This window comes from Lithobates pipiens, unplaced genomic scaffold, assembly GCF_037356315.1.
Source record: "Lithobates pipiens isolate NorthernLeopardFrog02 unplaced genomic scaffold, aLitPip1_a1.2 Scaffold_28, whole genome shotgun sequence".
Classification (NCBI taxonomy): Eukaryota; Metazoa; Chordata; class Amphibia; order Anura; family Ranidae; genus Lithobates; species Lithobates pipiens.
Window position 1 is genome coordinate 169,925,207 of NW_027507789.1, and position 21,853 is coordinate 169,947,059.

The window sequence follows — 21,853 nt, forward strand, 5'->3', positions numbered from 1 at the left end:
GGGACTTCGGTCTAAATAGGTTTTACTATATATGTGTATAGATATGCTAATAGATTATAACAGCAGCTTTATTAGGAAGTCATCCATTTAGGGCTTGGTCAGTGATATACAGTGGTGTGAAAAAGTGTTTGCCCCCTTCCTCATTTCCTGTTCCTTTGCATGTTTGTCACACTTAAGTGTTTTGGAACATCAAACCAATTTAAACAATAGTCAAGGACAACACAAGTAAACACAAAATGCAATTTCTAAATGAAGGTGTTAATTATTAAAGGTGAAAAAAAATCCAAACCATCATGGCCCTGTGTGAAAAAGTGTTTGCCCCCCCTTGTTAAAACATACTATAACTGTGGTTGTCCACACCTGAGCTCAATTTCTATAGCCACACCCAGGCCTGATTATTGCCACACCTGTTCACAATCAAGGCATCACTTAAATAGGAGCTGCTTGACACAGTAAGGTCCACCAGAAGATCCTTTAAAGCTACACATCATGCCGAGACCCAAAGAAATTCAGGAACAATTGAGAAAGAAAGTAATTGAGATCTATCAGTCTGGAAAGGGTTATAAAGCCATTTCCAAAGCTTTGGGAATCCAGCGAACCACAGTAAGAGCCATTATCCACAAATGGCGAAGACATGGAACAGTGGTGAACCTTCCCAGGAGTGGCCGGCCGCCCAAAATTACCCCAAGAGCGCAGCGACGACTCATCCAAGAGGTCACAAAAGACCCCACAACAACGTCCAAGGAACTGCAGGCCTCACTTGCCTCAGTTAAGGTCAGCGTTCATGCCTCCACCATCAGGAAAAGACTGGGCAAAAATGGCCTGCATGGCAGAGTTCCAAGGAGAAAACCACTGCTGAGCAAAAAGAACATCAAAGCTCGTCTCAATTTCTCCACAACACATCTTGATGATCCCCAAGACTTTTGGGACAACATTCTGTGGACCGATGAGACAAAAGTGGAACTCTTTGGAAGGTGTGTGTCCAAGTATATCTGGCGTAGAAGGAACACTGCATTTCATAAAAAGAACATTATACCAACAGTAAAATATGGTGGTGGTAGTGTGATGGTCTGGGGCTGTTTTGCTGCTTCAGGACCTGGAAGACTTGCCGTGATAAAAGGAACTATGAATTCTGCTGTCTACCAAGAGATCCTGAAGGAGAATGTCCGACCATCTGTTCATGTACTCAAGCTGAAACGAACTTGGGTTCTGCAGCAGGACAATGATCCTAAACACACCAGCAAGTCCACCACCAAATGGCTGAAGAAAAACAAAATGAAGACTTTGGAGTGGCCTAGCCAAAGTCCTGACCTGAATCCTATTGAGATGTTGTGGTATGACCTTAAAAAGGCCGTTCATGCTCGAAAACCCTCTAATGTAACTGAATTAGGACAATTCTGCAAAGATGAGTGGGCCAAAATTCCTCCAGGACGCTGTAAAAGCCTCATTGCACGTTATCGCAAACGCTTGGTTGCAGTTGTTGCTGCTAAGGGTGGCCCAACCAGTTATTAGGTTTAGGGGGCAATCACTTTTTCACACAGGGCCATGATGGTTTGGATTTTTTTTCACCTTTAATAATAAACACCTTCATTTACAAATTGCATTTTGTGTTTACTTGTGTTGTCCTTGACTATTGTTTAAATTGGTTTGATGTTCCGAAACACTTAAGTGTGACAAACATGCAAAGGAACAGGAAATGAGGAAGGGGGCAAACACTTTTTCACACCACTGTATATATCGGTATATTTTATCAGTGATATTTGTATTTTTTAATGTTTGTTATTTAACCAGTTGAGATCTGCGCTATAGCCAAATGACGGCTACAGCGCGGACCTCCTTTGCCGGGACGACGTATATTGACGTCGTCCCGTGCACGAGCAGCCTGCGCGCCCCCTGAGGGGCGCGCGCGGCGCGCTCTGTGCTCGGCGAGTCTATGAGACTCGCCTGATCACCGATCCGAGCAAGGGGTCGATCCCGACCCCTTACCACGTGATCAGCTGTCAGCCAATGACAGCTGATCATGTGATACAACGGAGCCGGTAATCGGCTATTATTCCGATTACGATTACGATCACCGGCGGCCGTGATCGGGACATCAGTCCCGATCACGGCCAGCCCTGCCAGTGCCCACCTGCCCCTTGCCAGTGCCACCCATCAATAAATAAGTGCCCCCGTCAGTGCCACCCAGCAGTGCCCATAGTGCCACCCATCAGTGCCCACAGTGCCACCCATCAGTGCCCACAGTGCCACCCATCAGTGCCTGCAATCTGTCTCAACAACGGTGCTGCACCCCAGTGCCACATATCCGTGCCCATCAGTGTCATCTACCAGTGCCAATCAGTGCCCATCAGTGCCCAGCAGTGCCACCTATCAGAGCCACCTATCAGTGCCACCTATCAGTGCCCATCAGTCCCATCTATCAGTGGTACCTATCAGTGCCCCTTAGTGCCACCCATCTGTGCCACCCATCTGTGCCACCCATTCGTGCCACCCATCCATGCCATCTTATCTGTGCCCATCAGTGCCGCCTTATCTGTGCCCATCAGTACTACCTTATCTGTGCCTATCGGTGCCACCTTAACTATGCCTATTGGTGCCACCTTAACTATGCCTATCATTGCCCACCAGTGCAGCCTATCAGTGCCCACCAGTGCAGCCTATCAGTGCCGCCTCATCAGCGCACTTCAATGAAGGAGAAAAATGACCTGTTTGCAAAATGTTATAACAAACTATTAAACGTGATTTTTTTATTTTTTTTATTTTGCATTTTATTTGTTTGTTTAGCAAAAAATTAAACTCCCAGCTGTAATTAAATACCACCAAAAGAAAGCTCTATTTGTGGGAAAAAAATGATAAAAATTTAATTTGGGTACAGTGTTGTATGCCCGCGCAATTGTCATTCAAAGTGCATCAGCGCTGAAAGCTGAAAATTGCTCTGGGCAGGGAGGGGGTTTAAGTGCCCAGTAAGCAAGTTGTTAAAGAACAAAAAAAACAAACCCATAGAACCCCTTTAAATTTGGGTCCGTGCTGAGTGACTCAGGGAGGCTGGATGACTCAGCAAACAGCATTTCTGGTGACTACTTTCTGAAATCTTGGAGAAACTTCCAGAAGAGGATGGAGTCTAGGTGGAGCTGCTTGGAATGTTGATGAGGGCCCCAGCCAATGCCCAGCAAAATGGGCTGGCAGGGGATGGGCCACCTCATAAATACTCATGAGGGGCAGTCGGGTGGAAGATGGAGATGCAGTGCTGAGGAGGCTCTCGTGGCTTTTAAGAGTGCCCCCATGTCTGCGGGGGGGGTGACCTCGGGCCTGGTGCTCAGGTGCTGGAGGGACCCTCCACAACACATGGAGGAATCCTTTAAGTAAGGAGAGGACAGCGGGAGCAGGTCAGCATGTCCAGGAGGTCTCCTGAGAAGTCAGCCAGGTGGGCTGGTGAGTGATCAGTCTGGTAGCACTGTAGAGAGAGAATGTCAGTCTGGGAGGACTGTGGAAGTAGCCATGAGGGCTAGTGAAAGGCAACTGTAGTAAGGTGGGCTGGCAGTGCCTGAAGATCAGTAGCCACAGGAGGAATGTAAGCGAGTCACTGGACTTTTCTACACAACCAAGGGGAACGGGGCCCCCTGCTTGTAGAGATCCACTAAAGGTCTCCTAGCTTACTTTTTGGCATGCAAGTGAGTGCAGGAGGAAGTGGTGTATATAGACTGTACAGAGGAGAAGTTGTCTTTGGAGTTGTCTAAAGTCAAGTGGGCCTTGTATAATAGCCCTTCTCCCCACCTGAGTTCTAATCACTCAATAAACCAACAAAACAAAGTGTTGGACTGTTTTCTGACTCTGAGAGACTGAAAATTCAGTGTGTCTGGCTGTGCAGGGTGGGAAATTCCATTTCCCCTTTGGCTCCCTAGGGGGTACATTCTTAACGAGTAGAAAATTAGCTTTTTAACAAGTCATGGTTGACCTCTGTAGCTGCAGGCACCGTGGAACAAGGCATGCTCAAAATTTACATCAGAAGCACAAAAGTTGTTCAAGTTGTTCTCTTAGCAGCTCAGCTCACTCTGCTACTTCTCCAAGAGCTCCTGCTCTGTGTTTGCATTAGAAATTAGAGGTGGGAGCAGGGTGAGTAGAGTGAGAGAATTGCTTATAAGCCTGGAACTTGCCTGTGAACTTAGAGAATGAATTGTTCTACAATGCCTGCAGCTACAATGACCAGTAAGGACTTGTTTTTAAATCTCATTTACTGTTTAGGTTAAATATGCACATACAGTACTTGAAAGTCCAAAACTTGACAACATGTTCACTTTAATTTTATTGAGTGTTTAGGTGTTTCTAGGATTTGTTTCCCCTGATTTTCAAATTTTACATCAAAACACACCTTCCATAGGGACAATAAGAGGAACAAATTAAACATGCCTAGCATGCATCAAATATGCACGGGGCCTCTCCCACAAAGGTTTAAATGAAATACTAGGATTCTGGGAGCCAAAATGACCCTCACATGTAATTATACCTGCTGTTGTTTCCATCTATCAGTCTTCTGTAGGTGGCAATTTCATTCTCTAGACGACTCTTGATGTCCAGAAGGATCTTATACTCGTTGCTCTGTCTTGATAGATCATTCCTAACTCTGCTCAACTCGGCCTCCATCTGGCAGATCAGTTCCTGGATCTTCTGGAGCTGTGTGCCAGAATTGCACTGGGTCTCATCTAACGTGTTCTCCAGTCCCTGTTTCTAAAAGAGGAAAACAGATCCCTGTCAATACCATGTGGTTTCTTGAAGCTTTCATGTAAAATATACAGTAAATTAATTTCCTTTTCACATCTGTGCTCTTTAAATACAAAAATATGTTATAGTAGCTAAAGCCTATTTGGCTGAAAAAGTATGAATTTCAATAAACAGAAGAACTTAAAATATTTTTATTTCTAGCTTTAACCTTAAATCCAGCTTTAATGGAAAAGGCGAATTCTGTTATGTCCTTGATGGAACTACTTGGTAGGGGTCCATCGGCACTGTTTAGAATAGGCATCCCAATAGCTTTGTTCCCCATTGGACTTTGTTTGAAAGGGAAAGGCCACTGGGGAACAAAGTGGCCTTTCCTTTTCAAACAAAGTCCAATGGGGTGTGTTTGGAGCCTTTTCTTTAAAATGTTTCACTAATATAATTTTATGGAATTTGCCCAGGTAGCTCTTACACAGATGGGAGCTCTGGATGGCCTAGAATTCTTATAGCCGCCAGGTTGCCGTTTGATGGGCTGGATACACAAAGTTTCAATTGGGGCACAGAGCAAAACAAAGTGAGGTATGGTAATACTAGGCAGCCATACTGACTAGGGTCTGGTATATGTAATACCATTGGATTAGCAGAGATTTTGCCAAGAACATTTTCAAAATACTGCTAGAAGAAAAAGGAGAATGGCTGCACATCCAAAGGTTCCAAATGCCTATTGAATTCACCGTGAAACACGTCTACATGACTGTTTTCTGGTGTCCTTGGTGTCATCACGGTGATTTCAATAAAGGCATTTGGAATCTTTTGATGTGTAGCCGTGGGCTGGTACTCCTTAGGTTCCAATTGGTTTATCATACACACCTGGAGCAGCGGGTCCTTCTTCCTTTGAAAATACTGCTAGAGCCTGGGATATGCTGAAAAATAATATCTTATACTAGAGCCCTGAGAGTACTGCTGTGTTATGTATTAATAATTTCTATTAGGTTGCCATTGATTAATGCCTATTGTTGGACACTGTACTTACCTACTGCTTCACTATGAACATTACTGATCATGATTATAAAAATAAACTTGTACTGCGTGAATTGGTGTCTTCAATTGTTATTCAAACCATGGGGTCTATTTATAAAAAATTGCTGTATGAATGTGTAATGTCTAAGCATTCATACAGCCATCGTGAATAAGCTTTGTAATGTGTCTAATATTACTTTCTATAGTCGTCAGCTCCATCTACTGGCCAAAATGTGGTATTATCATGACCTCATTTAGGCAAATACTGCATTATGGCCAATAGATGGAGATGTCGATCATAGAAAATAATATTAGACACATTACAGGGAATATTCACAGTGCTAATGCTTTTATAAGTAGACAGCTAAGTTGTCTATGATCTGAGAACAATCAAGTAAGTGCAGGCAAAATAAAGCTTGAGTTCCTGGGTCTGCACATCTGCTGTGCCCATTGGATGTGTGTAAAAACATAGTCAAAACCGGTATTCATGTATGCTGCAAGCTCATTTATTATATATTGTGTGTCAAATAAAATCACACCTAATAAATAAATAGTTCTTACCCTGCTGAGCTCAGCTTGCATTTCAATCTCCAGATTTTGCAACGTGCGTTTCAACTCTTTGATCTGGCTTTTGCTGCTTTGCAGAGCTTCTGTGTTTGTGTTAACCTCCTGTTGCACTGTTGTAGACTGAAAGATACAAAACATGGTGCTTAACATAGATAATCAGTAATTAAACAGCTTTTATTTATTATTTGAAATGGAATTCATGTTGGGCTATTATCTCTTATGGGGTGCTTTGTGGCTCATTAAAGAGGAAGTAAACCCTGATGGGTTTACTTCCTCTTTTTTTCCCTGCAAAGGTAAAGCATAATGGACTACTATGCATCGCATAGTAGCTCATTATGTGTCACTTACCTGACACAGGAGCCAGCGAAGTTGCCGCTGATCCCTGTAGTCCGCCGCGTCCATCTTGCTGGTGGCGTCTCGCAGCTCCGACCAATGACAGCGGCGAAGCCGCGATGACGTCACTCCCGCGCATGCGCACGGGAGTCGCGCCTCGCAGCTCCGCCGCTGTCATACGGCGAGGCCGCGATGACGTCACTCCCGCGCATGCGCACGGGAGTCGACAAATTTGGCAAATCCATTCTTGGACTTGCCGCATTTAGTGCGCATGCGCGCCGCTGTCTACGGCGCATGCGCCGTAGACAGCGGTGCCCATTTTCGGGCAAATATCTCCTAAACCATATAGGTTTAGGAGATATTTCTTGGACCTACAGGTAAGCCTTAATCTAGGCTTACCTATAGGTCCAAGTTGTTTGGAAGGGTTTACTTCCCTTTTAAGCATATCTACGTTCTTAAAGAGTGATACCTGTTCTGTCATTTGTAGCTACAATGTTGCTTCTTCTTTGTCAACCCTTTATATACCATTATACCCATTATACATATACTAAGAGCAACTTCTTTAGTCCTTGTTCACAAGAGCAGCAGGGGGCGCTTTAGAGGGAAAGACACAGTGTACGTTACACTCTCCTGCGCTATGTACATGATATTTTACATTACATATTCCTGCACTATCTACATTATATTGTACATTACACACTCCTGCACTATATTGTGCATTACAGATTCCTGCACTATATGAACTATATTGTACATTACATACTCCTGCATTGTATTGTACAATACACACTCCTGCACTATGTACACTATATGGTACACTACACACTTCTGCACTATGTACATTTTACATTACAGATTCCTGCACTATACATTATATTGTACATGACACACTCCTGCGCTATATTTACTGTATTGTACATTACACTCTCCTGCACTATATACATGGTATTTTGCATTACATATTCCTGCACTATATACATTATATTGTACATCGCATACTCCTGCACTATATTGTACAATACAGAATCCTGCACTATATACACTATTAGGGATGAGCCGAAAACCCCCCGATTCGGTTCGCACCAGAACCTTTGAACGGACCTAAAATTTGTACGAACTTTAGAACCCTATTAAAGTCTATGGGACTCGAACGTTCAAAATCAAAAGTGCTCATTTTAAAGGTTAATATGCAAGATATGCAACAGACAACACCAGCAATAAGGGGTATCTTCAGGTGTATACTGTGCTGGAGGCACACAACACCCACTTTAACTCATGCAGATGCCTGTATTAGAGAACACCAGCAATAAAGGGTAGATACAGGTGTATACTGTGCTGGAGGCACACAACACCCACTAACTCCTGCAGATGCCTTAATTAGAGAAAAATAGCAATAAAGCGTAGATACAGGTGTATACTGTGCTGGAGGCACATAACACCACTTTAACTTTAAGATGCCTTAGAAAAGAACACACTGTCCCTGCCTATCCTGCTCTTTCCCTGCATGCCGGAACACACTACACAAGGCCACCGCGCTGGCAGCCTTATATAGTGTGGGGCGTGTACTAAAACCCCTGAGCTATAATTGGCCACAGACATCCTGCCTGTGGCCAATTATGGCTCTCCTTGCTGCCGGTGCTGTGATTGACCAAGCATGCGGGGTCACAGTGCATGCTTGGCCAATCATGAGCCAGCAATGCACTGTGATGGCGTAGTGTATTGTGGGCCGTTCGTACCACACAAATTTGGTGTGAACGGTCCACAAAGTTCTGAATTCGCCGAACAGACGAACGGCCGATGTTCAAGTCAAACATGCGTTCAAGTCGAACACTGAGCTCATCCCTATACACTATATTGTACATTACACACACCTGCACTATGCAGACTATATTGTACGTTACACACTAATGCACTATATATACACTATATTGTACATTGCTCACTCCTGCAATATGTATAGTATATTGTACATTACACTCTCCTGCACTATGTACATGATATTTTACATGACATATTCCTGCACTATATACATTATATTGTACATTACACACCCTTGCACTGTATTATACAATACATACTCCTGCACTAAGTACACTATATTGTACATTACACATGCCTGCACTATGTACACTATATTTTACATTACACACTCCTGCAACATATACACTATATTGTACGTTACACACTCCTTCACTATATACACTATATTGTACGTTACACACTCCTGCACTATATTGTACACTGCACACTCCTGCACTATATACACTATATTGTACATTGCTCTCTCCTGCAATATGTATAGTATATTGTACATTACACACTTCTGGACTATGTACACTATATTGTACATTACACACTCCTGCATTTTATACGCTATATTGTACATTACACACTCCTGCACTATACACATTATATTTTACATTATACACTACTGACTTAAAGCATTCACACCCAAAGTTACAAGCTCGCCGGATTTCTGTCAGAATCAACAGATATTTTTTTTACACTCATTGAACATGATTTAAATCTAAATTCCAGTCAGGCATAAAAGATACAAATGACGCAGCTCTGTAATTATACATTTAAAAAAAAAAAAATCTTTATTATACAAGCAGTGTAAGCGCCTAAATTTGAATTTAAATGTTCAGGCTATTGCAGTCCCTGTACAGCAGGGCTGCAGCATGAGAGGAAGAAGCAGCACAAGGAACCAGTCAGTTCATGTGCTGACAAGAAGCATGTTATTAGGAGGAGGAGAGAGCAGAGAGACAGATAAGCTCTGTGCTGTTTCTCCTTTCAATGTCCAGTTATATGATGTGGTGGGTCCAAGATGTCCTGGGCTCAGAGTAAGTGGGTTGAATGATGCTGGGTGCAGGACTGAGGACATCCAGTGGCAAAGAAAAGTACTGTAGGGGAACTCTCTGGATCAATGAAAAATATTGCTGGAAAAGCTGGTTTTGCCATTTAATCTTTTAATGGACAATTTATTTTTATCAAGGCTAATATTCTGCTTTAATTGACCAAAAGGGAGCAATTAAAAGTTCATTGTTAGGCTGGCCATACATAGTTCGAATCTCGGCCGTTTCAGCAGGAACCGGCCAAGATTTGAACCGTTAATGGGCAGGCAGAATGTACCTAGTTGATCAATCGACTTTCCGGACTCTCTTGCAATTGTTGCTAGCAGCTGCTATAGCTGCCAGCGATAATCACTGTCTTCTACCAGCAGGGACGGCTTCCCCCCACAGGGAGAAGACAATGGCCCAGCGGGAGGGATTCCCCTATCAATGCTGTCTGTGTTGATGGTGAAATCAATCAAATTTTGCTCCATGTATGGCTGGCCTAAGGGTTTACATACAGATTAAGCAATACAGTCTGGACACCTCCCAGCTCCCAGCTTACAGACTGCAGAAGCTCATGATTAGTTACCCTTCAATTCATGTGTACTGTAAGACAATTGATTGGCTCCTAGAGGTGTCCTGCTCTCTTCCAATCTAAAACCCACGATACAGAGAATTGATTATAAGAGGCTAATACTAAATCATTCTAGACACTTACACTAGTTTCCTTTTTTTTTATAAACACAACCCCACATTAATTGGTGTTGTTAAATCCATTGGGTTCAGCTTTAAAGAAGAACTGCAGTCTGCTGACATAACTTGTAATAAAAACATCTTTGCCATTCTGAAGCTTCTCTCCAAACACTTTGCATATTATTTTATATACACTGTGATTCTGCACTTGCACAATATACTGCACAAATCTCCCTCCACTAAGTCTGACTGCAACCATTTTAACTGTGGGCAGCTGAAGCTTCTGCCTGTTCACTTCCTAGATTTATACAGACACACAGAGCCACACCTCCAGCTCTGCATCTCTCATTGGCCCTCTTATGGCTCACCCCCCCCCCCCCCCCCACACCCACCTTCCTGGCAAATTCTCACGAGAGCGAGAGGGAGCGAGAGCTGTGCATGATGCCATGAGCCTAGTATTTTTTACTAGACAAGAAACAGGAAGTGGGCTGTATAAGGTATTTACTGGCAGAAAAAATGCTTTACTATCCAAAGTTTAAACAATAAGGGCAGAAAATTGAATAGATGGAAAGTTGAAAAAATGACTGAAGTTCTGCTTTAAGTCATGCTAAAATGACAAAAAATAATTCCACTTTAGCATGCTTTGAGTGCACTTGTTTGCAGATGTTTTAAATGCCTTGAGTGCCGTTTTATGAACAATGGGCATGGTATTTTCCCATTCATAATCTACACTCTTTTTTTTTTTTTTGCTTTGCGGAATTTTCTGCTTTAGTGCCCTAATGTCTGAGGCAAACACATTTAATTGCATTAATTATACTCATAACAGCCCATCAGTCATCTTCAGGAAATGAGGGGCATGATTGTATATGTAAAGTGATGGAGGTTGTCTGTTAATGCATGTTTTTCCTTTTCTACAATACAATAACATAATGTTTGTATAGGGCCTGGGGTTAATTTATCACGAATGAACCAATTCCAGTTTGACCACCAGCCAAAATTGACGCAAGCCAAAATAAGATTGGATTAACATAAAATGTTGAACAAATGAAGCGTTTTTTCCATTTAGTCTAAACTAAAGGGACATGTGTTGGCATGAGGCATGTGCCAGGGTAAAAGAAGTCTATGTTCACAATGTACACATACACATTAGCTAAGAGAGTAAAATGTATTCATGCGCAAGCCTTGGCTTGTTCTTAGACAACATTCAAGAGCTGTTCTTGGCAATAAAACCCAACTCAAACCCAAGCTTTTTTTTATTATTGATGGAGTAGAAGGTTGAGACTCAACGTTTTATTTCACTTTCTAATTCAGGAGATTTTTCCTATTTCCTATTTCTATTCCATTACTATACTGTGTGTGAACTATTTTTAGGTGTCCAAAGATATCCTCTGGCTGTGCTGCTTTTGGACTATCCAGGTGTATGCACTTATTGGCACTACAGACAAGCGATGAATGTCATGGGCTCTTCAGTTGTCTAAGCCCTTGTACACACGGTCGGACATTCCGACCACAAAATCCGTCGGATTTTTCCCGACGGATTTTGTCCGAAACTGGTGTTGCATACACACGGTCGGACAAAGTTGTCGGAAAATCCAATCGTTCGGAACATGATGACGTTCGTTCTTTCCGACAGGACTATGTTCAGGCTAGTAGCCAATAGCTTTGGTCTCATAATTTGATCTGAGCATGCGTGGCACTTTGTCCGATCGTAATTCTCTACAAACGATCGGACATTGTCCATCGGATCATGTTGTCGGAAAATTTTATATCCAGCTCTCAAACTTTGTTGGTCGGACATTCCGACAAAAAAAGTCAGATGGAGCCCACACATGGTCGGATTATCCGACAACACGGTCCGATCGGACATTTTCCGTCGGAATTTCCGAACGTGTGTACAAGGGCTAAAAGTGTCCAGTACAAGGATATTAATATACCAGACAACCAAATATCAAGGCTTGTACTCCATATTGGCTATTCATATGGGAACATCTAAATGGATCTATTGGACATGTTCACTGTCTTTGGGTCTCTAGAATGTAGCCTTGGTGCATCCACTGTTCCCCTTGGGGGGACACCAACTGGTCTGCCCATTCATTTGTCTGATGGTCAAAAGGGGCAACTGTGCATTATTAACCTCCCTCTATCCTCCTAAGGAAGTTTTACTGTGGAACGCATTGAGGAAAAAATTACTCCACACCTTCATTATATGAATGTGATATCGGAGCAATGGAAGGGTGAACTGAACAAATACATAAATATAACATATCCTGAGGGGTTATATGGAGAAGGTCAACGTACACCTAGATGGCTGTAGCATCGATCCAACCTGCAGCTGCCCCCTGCCAGCTCTATGCTGAGAACTGAGCAATCAAAGACTGTTAATCGCTCAGTTCTTGGGCCCCGATTGTCAAGTCACTGCTCTGTGGCTCTGCCCCTCCAGCACTCTCTGTAGCGCCGGTCTGTATAGGGAAAGGGAGCTGCTGGCTCAGCCTCTCAGCAGCACTGAGAGACTGCGCCAGCTGCTAGTCAGGAATTTGGGCAGATCCAGACATAATTGTCGGGATCCCTGCAAAGCCTGGACTGGCTCTGTGACGTCATCCGACAGTGAGCTTTAGACTGCTGTCGGCTGAATCTGGGTCATAGAAGTGCTCCCCCTACCTCAGCAAAGCCTGTAAGAGTGGGAAGAGAAGACAGAGCCACTGCAGATGGGCACAGTGCTGGGTCGAGTGAGGACTCAATTTAGAAGGGGGGGGGGGGGGGTGAGGAGGCGATACTGATATCTAAACATTTTTAACTTTAATGCAGGAAACCACTTTAATTTGATTATTTTTCACCTGAAAAGTCTCTGATCTGTTGTAATACAGCTAGAGTAACTTTTCTGGAAAATATCCCTGCTGTCTGTTTACTTGACACGTGTCCAATCATTTTAGTCTTGTGATCATGCAAGTGATAACAGACAGTAGTACAATACCTCAAAGCAGTCATATGGCAGGTAGTCATATCATTTTTTTCTCAATTGCTTGAATGGATATTTGTGTATTCATTGAACCATCAGCCTAAATATTGCAAACATCCACATAACTAGCTTTTAGATATGAAGGTAGTAATTTGCTCTCCACTTTGTACATACACACTTTGTACATACACTGTAAACCTTACGTTTTGTTTAGTTGCTCTTTTAATGAACAACACATAAATAAGGAACCAGAGACGTTAAAAAAGCTGAACTCCAAAAGAAAAGAAAAAAAAGGGTTGCCTTGCACTGATACATCTAGGGCAGAGGTCTCAAACTGGTGGCCCTCCAGCTGTTGCTAAACTACAAGTCCCATGAGGCATTGCAAGGCTGACAGATACAATCATGACTTCTACAGGCTGAGGCATGATGGGACTTGTAGTTTTTCAACAGCTGGAGGGCCACCAGTTTGAGACCCCTGATCTAGGGGAACGCAATAACCAAATTTTACTTCCCTGATCCTCCTACAACCCATGGACCACATTTCTTTTTTTTTGTGGTCCACCACTAGTGTCAGTGGCGTATCCTCAGACTCAGTGCACAGACTGAGAATTTAGATCAGTTGGTCTCCACTTCTGATGGGGACCCTGATGTAAGAGGAAACTCTGATGGGGATTGGGGACCCTAATGTATGAGGGAACTCTGATAGAAGCCCTGGTGTAAGGAAGAAACCCTGATATGAAAGGCGGGCTCTAATTGAGACCCTGAAGTAAGGGGGAGGGGCGCTTAAAAAGAAAAGGGAACTCTGAAGGGTTGGGGGAGCTTCTGATGTATAAGGGGGATTCTGATGTTAGGGGGGGTAATGATGTGAAGAGGGGAAATCTGATGTAATGTTAGTTCTTGGAGAGGATTTATTCATTAATTTTAAAACTGATTGTAAAGTATATGTTGTGGCCTTTGGATTAAAACCTTTTGAAACCCCTGCTCTAGGCTGTAAGACCAGTCCCCACAGTCTTTTATCCCCTATGCTCTGGCAGTTGCAGATCCTCTGACATCTTCAAGTCCAATACAGAGCCCACGGCCCTACAGTGAGTATGCCAATGTACTTTTTTAGTGAAATTAATAGTTTTGGTTCCTCAAACCAATAGTCTGGTGCTTTTATTCTTTCCAAACTCCTCAATTTTGCTCAAGGCACTTTAGGGACCCTTTCATATTTAAGAGCCTCTCAACCAGAGCAGTTGGGCTATACAATGCTGGTTCTACTCTGTACTGAGTAACTTCATTATCTGTGAATCCACTGAATCCCACTCATACCTAGAATTAATGTACCACTGGCCACTGCTCCAGAACCGAAGAAAATCTGGAACAATTGTAGACAACAGCTAATCAGGTTTCATGTGAAAAATAAAACCTGAATATTTACTTTGTACAACTCAATCTCTTTTTGTTCCAGTTTTCTGAGATCCAGTTGTCCAAAACCAGTCCCTTCATGATTTATGTGCATACACTGTTTATGTATATGTACACCCACGTACTTTATTTCATAGTCATCGCATTACAACTAGTTTTTGTTGTTACACCAGGAGCCTAAGGATATCTGCTACACCAGTGTTTGAATGTGTAAGTTGACTCCAAAGTGTATAACCTTCCTATGGGAAAGTAGCCCCCGACAAGTTACATTTCATGCACTGAAATTTCATACAATGATGGCTAACAAGCCTGATATGCTATTTACACTTTTTAATACATTTTACTATAATATCAAAGTGTTTGTTGTCCCAACATTTCATATCGCTGATATGTGCCTGCTGTACCATGTAGTTGTATGGAAAAGTATCCTGTTCTCTTTGTATTGCTTCCTTTATGTGAAATCCCTGGTTGTCCTACCAGTCCTTCTGCTTTACTATTAAACATTGACCACACTAAGCATGAGAGCACAAAGTGGTCAGTTTTCCAGCTATGCTGTAAACTCATCCTGGTCTCCTCCAATGTCTAGACCTGTGCTGACAGCCCCCCCATCCCTCCCCCTGTACATCCTTTCACTGGGAAGATCAGTGTAGTGCTGTTTCTCCTCCCCCTAGCTCGTATGCAGTTGAGAACAGAGGGAATGTTATCACTTATTAAAAAATGGAAAACAAGGTATTTATAACCTTTTTTTTTTCATATCTATACACAAATGTTTCACCTTTCATTTCTATTTTAAACTGAATTGATTGTATTACAAGGTGGCGGTTTACAATCACTTTAAGCCGTATCTGTGACATATATCATGAATTCTGGCTGTACAGTTAGCCAAAGGGCATAAAAGAAAGATTTGCATGTCTCTGTTTGAAGGACAAACCAGGGGCAAGGTTGTTTAGCCTGTTCTTGGTCCAGGAACCTAAACTACAACTGCAATGATGGAGTGGAGAGACCCATCAAATTCACATATAGGTTTCTGGACATCTCTGGCCTATAGACCTGATCAGGAAAACCCTTTACATGAAAGGTTGTAAGGCCTCACTGTCTGGTCTCTGAGGACTGCATAACAGTAACCCAGATGTTCTAGTGGGTGCAACTGTGGAACCTGTCTGGCCACTCCGACAAGCCTGCCATCAGCAGAACATATTCCGCTCCTGAACCGAAATGGCTGCTACAACAGTCCCAGGTGCAGCCTGTGACCTCTTCCTGAGACCTTCTCCAGCACCCTGCTTGTGTGAAATGATAATGAGGCATCGGGGTTGATTTAATAAGACTGTAGAGTGCAAAATATGATGCAACTGTGCATGGTAGCCAATCAGCTTCTAACTCAAACTTGTTCAATTTATCTTAGACAACAAAATGGAAGCTGTTATCTATGCAGAGCTCCATCCAATTTTGCGCTCTCCAGTTTTAGTTAATCTCCCACAATGTCTTTTTAATTTCTTTACTGAAAGTTATCCAAATATTGGTAACATAAATGTCCTCCTTTACAAAAGCTCTAAAGGAGGGGGTTTCTGCAATGTTACATTCTGTTGCCCCAAATGCATGACACTCACCCCTAATCTGCAGCCGTGTTTGATCTGGGGTTTCTCAACCAGGGTTCTGTTGAACCCTAGGGTTCCTCTCAGATAAGTTCCCACTGACACCATTGATCTTTTTTAGTACGATAATTTGTAAGGAGGTAATTCTTCTCAATGACCAAAAGTGTAAGGAGCATTAATTTCTTCCCCCTGACCAGCACACAAATGTATCATGAGATGTAGATATAGTCATTTTTAGCAGGGTTTCCCTGAGACTGGAAAGAATACTTTGAGAAAGGCCGGTCTGATCTATCATTGTTCTTCAAATTTCTTGTCCAGTTGCCTGTTACAGAGAGCCCACAAATGAGGAAACTACATTCTCTCTTCAATCCCAAATATACAATCTGAACCCTCCTGTTATCTCCACCAATCCACTATTTAGTCTTGCACAAGAGAGGTGCAGATCAACCCAAATCACTGGGAACATGGCAGGGGTTATTACAAACAAAAGGCTAAAGCCCCATACACACTATCAGATTATCTGCTGAGTTTTTCCTTCAGATTTACCAAAACCATGTAGTAGAAGGGCCTGCCTGATTGCATACACATTGAAACTCCTAAGGTTTGTCCTCATATTATATGGTTTTGGTAAATCTGAAGGAAAAACTCAGCAGATAATCTGATAGTGTGTATGGGGCTTTACAGAGGAGACTAAACCCCGTTTACATGACTACTATCCTAGAATGAGACATTTTTCCCCCTATTTTTGGGATATGTGATAGAATGACACATGTAAATACTGCACTTTCTGTTCTGCTAGGGCTCTACTATGCTTAGCTTTCTTATAGGGGGCTTCAGATTAAATTAGCCTTTTAGTAGAAAAATAAGGAACGTAAAACATTGCTGACTGTATGAGTGACAGATCTTCCATCAAATGACTGTATTACCATTCTTTGGCTATGTGAGGACTTTTCGTACCTGTTGTTTGTACCATTCTTCAGCATCTCTTCTGTTCCTCTCTATAATGGCTTCATATTCCTTTCTCACTTCAGCAATATATTTGGCTAAGTCTGCACCTTTGGGGGCATCAACTTCCACATTGACAGTTGAACCTTGCTTTTGTGCTTGAGCCAGCTTCATGTCCTGTATGAGTAAGTCAGACAATTACATAACCATTGTATTCCAAGGCTAAGATATATTTTTAGTACTAGATTTGTAAAAAGTTTAAAAGAAATTTCAGCCCAAACTTTCTGTGCTAGTTTAGGATAGTACTGGGAAGGAATTGAATCTGTCAATAGAAATCTGATGACAATGGTAAAATGTTGGATTTCCATTAATTTGGGTAGACTGTTTTTAGTTCCTGCCATGTCTCTGGGACAGGTAATGAGGGTTATTCTCCTCAACAGAGACACAAACAACCATAAAAAAAAAAATTCACAGAGGTTCTAATTCCTCCCCACTCTCTATTATGATCTTATTCTGGGTCAGTGACTCAAGATATTAAAGTGTAAAGGTCAGCATGACAACCAGGCAGCTAGCATTTGCAGAAAAAGTGGGCAGCAATGTCTTTATGTTTATCCCACGACAGGTTTCCTTTTAAGGGTCAGTCCACCCTACATATATACCAGTCTTTGGTAAATGTTGGAGAGTTAGCCCTTGTACACACGGTCGGAGATTCCGACGGAATGTTTCCTATCGGACCGTTTTGTCGGATATTCCGACTGTGTGTGGTCTGCATCGGACTGTTTCCGTTGGAATATCCGACGGACCAAATTTTCCAACTTGCCGGTAAAATTTTCTGACAAAATGCTCCTATCGGACATACTCCGATTATGTGTAGCCTACTCCGATGGACAAAGTGCCACGCATGCTCAGATCAAATTCCTAGACCAAAGCTATTGGCTACTAGCCTGAACGTAGTCCCGTTGTAACAAAATAACGTCATCACGTTATGTACAATTGGATTTTCCGACAACTTAGTCCGACCGTGTGGATGCAACATCACTTCCGGACCTCTTCTGGAATTAATGCGTTGGAATTACTCCGGCGGATTTGGTTGTCGGAATCTCCGACCATGTGTACAAGGGCTTACAACTCCTGAGAATTTCCTATGGCTGTATTAGTGACATCTCTGGGCTGAGTTCCTAGATCTGAATACCTGTTGTTCCCATTGCAAGGGGTTGTTATGTAGAATGGTGGGCAGGGAAAGAGTTGGAAATTATTGCAGAATGATTCCAATGAATACGTATTCAATCATGTAAAAAGCCAAGGGTTGACTCAGTCCACCAAGGTCCACCAATAACTGAAATAGTACTTTTATGTGGCCTCACTCTTTACTTTGTGTTCCTAGGCATTGAGGTGTGCTTATCAAGCATGCACGGCCAGATTTCCCCTCTTATATGTATTACTTATTCAATGTACAACTGTTGTATAGGGATGAATGGACTATAGAAAGATAAAGAGAAGCATGTATGTACAAACTAACAATTACCATGATAACATCTACAATATCGTAACAATGTCCAGTTCAAGGTTATCATCAGTGGCCTTTTACTATGGCTAAGTTTGTTTTTCTCTACTCTTTATGTGTTCTGAATACATTATATGCTGTCATTTTTTGCAAGCGCTGTAGACAGTTACTGATACACACTTGTTCCTTCTTTATTCACATGTCCATTATTCTCGTTGACAGTACCATGAAAGGTATGTTTTGTTATTTGGGTGTGGATATTTGATTATACCCTTATTGTTCTTCAAAACAGACTTCATTATACATTTGTCAGAGCTGGTTGTTTCTTTTCCTTTTTTTTCTGGCTCAAATGACTGCTAGTATCCCTTAGTTATCTAGGCTTATGACGTAGATTGAATTTCTAGTTTCCCAGAATAAGCATATTATAACTATAGATACTTCATTTAGATCAGTATGCAGAAATCTAATCAACTATTACTTTTTATAGTAAGGCAATACATGGTTAACCAACCATGGGATGACCAGCAATCAATAAACAGAACAAGAGGTGAGGGCACTTCTATTTAATAGAAAAATGAATGATCCCTGAACCCTACATACACTATATTGTCAAAAGTATTGGAGCACCTGCCTTTACACGCATTAGAATAAGTTCCATAAAGACATGGGTGAGCGAGTTTGGGGTGGAGGAACCTCAACCCAATAGAACACTTTTGGGATGAATTTGAGTGGAGACTGCAATCCAAGGCTTTTCGTCCAACATTAGTGCCTGACCTCACAAATGCACTTCTGGAAGAATGGTCAAACATTCCCATAGACACACTCCAAAACTTTGTAGACAGTCCTCCCAGAAGAGTTGAAGCTGTAATGGCTGCAAAGGGTGGGCCAACTCAATATTGAACCCTACGGACTAAGTCTGAGAGGCCATTAAAGTTCATGTGCGTGTAAAGGCAGGTGTCCCAATACTTTTTTTAATATAGTGTACATTATTTCCCATTCAGACTTAGGCCAAATGGGAAATGAAAGTCCACATGAATAAAAATGTTCAAAAATGTTCCTCCCACCTAAGGAACTTACCAAGAGTAAGTGGGCCATGTGTAACTCTGGTTGACAGATTATCCGATTCACAAGATGGCCATAAAACTGGACTGCAGAGGAGCATAGAACTGGTTTCATGTGTAGGTGTGGCCACAGATTCAACCATCCCACCCACACATTACCCATGCAAAAGTAACCAGTTCCTTTGTAGCACCTAATTATTGTCTTATCTTGTGTTTATGTCTATAATCTGCCCAACAATCAGACCAAGTATTTGCATCTAGGTTCATCTTATGCCGGGCAATTTAGTGTGAGATACAGGAGCGTGATCAAGTAGTGATGCAGGTTTGTCATGGGTTTCTGGGGCAAAATTATAGGGTCCCCAGGTTTGGCAAACCTATATTAAATCCAATCTTTGTATTAACATCTGAACAATTCTATAACAATAACAACAATGCAGCACACCTATTGCTTTCCTATAAAAAGGTGGCACAACTCTATATACATTGCCTTATGAAAAGAACTAAGCTGTCCTGAATCTTCCAGTCTAATGCCCCGTACACACGATTGGACTTTCGGACAACAAAACCGTGGAATTTTGTTTCGAAGGTTGTTGGCTCCAACTTGTCTTGCATACACACGGTCACACAAATGTTGGCCAACAATTACGAACGTGGGAATGCGGTGACATACAAGATGTACGACGAGCCGAGAAAAAGGAAGTTCAATAGCCAGTGCGGCTTCTTCTGCTTGATTCTGGGCATGCGCAAACTTTTGTGCATCAAACTTGTGTACACACGATCGGAAATTCCGACAACAAAGTTTTGTTGGTGGAAAATTTGAGAACCTGCTGCATACACACAGTTGAACTTTCAGCCAACAAGCTCACATCCAACATTTGTTGTTGGAAAATCTAACTGTGTGTACGGGGCATTATTCTTCCCAGTTAAACAATACAAAATATCACTTCATCTCTACATTTTCTTGTATAATCCATATACTTTATCTACAGTGATGTGGTTAATGGTGTATGCCCTGCCAGATCCCTTTGCATTCCAAAGCACTAGGTTGCTGGGCCACAAAGGAGTCACATGATCTGGTATGGCTCTTTGTATACAAGCTTGGTTCCCTTGCTCATATTTTAAGAAACCTCTTCATTCTTTTTCAGTATCATTGTGTCTGCGATGTACAATTAATCTATTGTTAGTTGGTACTCCTGGTTCTCTGCCCATATCCAGTTAAAAATGACAGCTGGTAAAACCAGACATATTGTAAGCAGAACAATTATCATAATATATGGCTTAATAGTCTAAGCTATTCTTCAGACTGGGGAACCAAAGTGATACATTGTTTGTCCTGTCCTGTTTTATTTAATTGAGAAGTCCCTACTGATACAATGCTATCCTTGAACCCATCCATGTCTTCTGAATAATACAAATATTATGCAGTGAATGGCCATAACAGTACCTCCTCATGGCTCTTTCTCATGTAGATCAACTGTTTCCTCATTCCCTCCACCTCCATCTCCAGGTCTGTCCGGACAATGGTGAGGTTATCCATCACTTTGCGCAGGCCCTCCACATCCGTCTCCAAGGCTGCACGAAATGCTTTTTCTGTGTCATATCTGAAACCACAAATCAACTATTTTTCAACTGCACCACAGGGTCATTTAAAACTTGCATATGGCGGAAATACTTAATAAAAAAGAATAAAGAAGTCATAAAGGTGAGAAAACAAATAATAACATAAATACAAAACTTTTGTCTAGTTCTGGACAGCGTAGGGAATGTTTTTTCTGCTGTCTGTGAACCCATTATGCCACATACACACGATCGGACTTTCCGGCAGACTTGTTTCAGCGGACCGGAATCCGGCAGATAATTCGATCGTGTGTGGGCTACAGCAGACTTTTTTTTCCCCACGGACCTAGGAATAAAACAGGTTTCAAATCTATCCGACGGACTCAAGTCCGATGGACTAAAAATCTGGAAAACCGTTCGTCTGTGTGCTAGTCCGATGGACCAGATGCGAGGCAAGGGAAGCTATTGGCTACTGGCTATTGAACTTCCTTGTTTAGTCCCATTTACGTCATCATGTTCAAAATGTATGGACTTTCGAACGGAATTAGTCCAGTCATCTGTGGCCAAGTCCATTCATTCAGAAAGTCCGTCGGACCTTCGCCAAAAGTCAGCTGGGAAGACCGTCGGACCCAGTCCTCATGTGTACACGGCATTACTTCCAGTTCCAGTGG

At 42.2% G+C, this 21,853-nt stretch overlaps 1 protein-coding gene across 1 annotated transcript in view; it reads right to left on the reverse strand.

Moving 5' to 3' along the window:
* LOC143935779 (keratin, type I cytoskeletal 19-like) overlaps nucleotides 1-21,853 on the reverse strand; it is an 85,657-nt gene that overhangs the window by 7,132 nt on the left and 56,672 nt on the right. The window contains exons 3-6 of the mRNA XM_077459888.1: nucleotides 21,070-21,226; nucleotides 17,073-17,237; nucleotides 6,295-6,420; nucleotides 4,505-4,725 (exon numbers count right to left, since the gene is read on the reverse strand). Of these exons, the coding sequence (XP_077316014.1) occupies nucleotides 4,505-4,725; nucleotides 6,295-6,420; nucleotides 17,073-17,237; nucleotides 21,070-21,226 (669 nt within the window). The remainder of the gene's footprint in view (nucleotides 1-4,504; nucleotides 4,726-6,294; nucleotides 6,421-17,072; nucleotides 17,238-21,069; nucleotides 21,227-21,853) is intronic.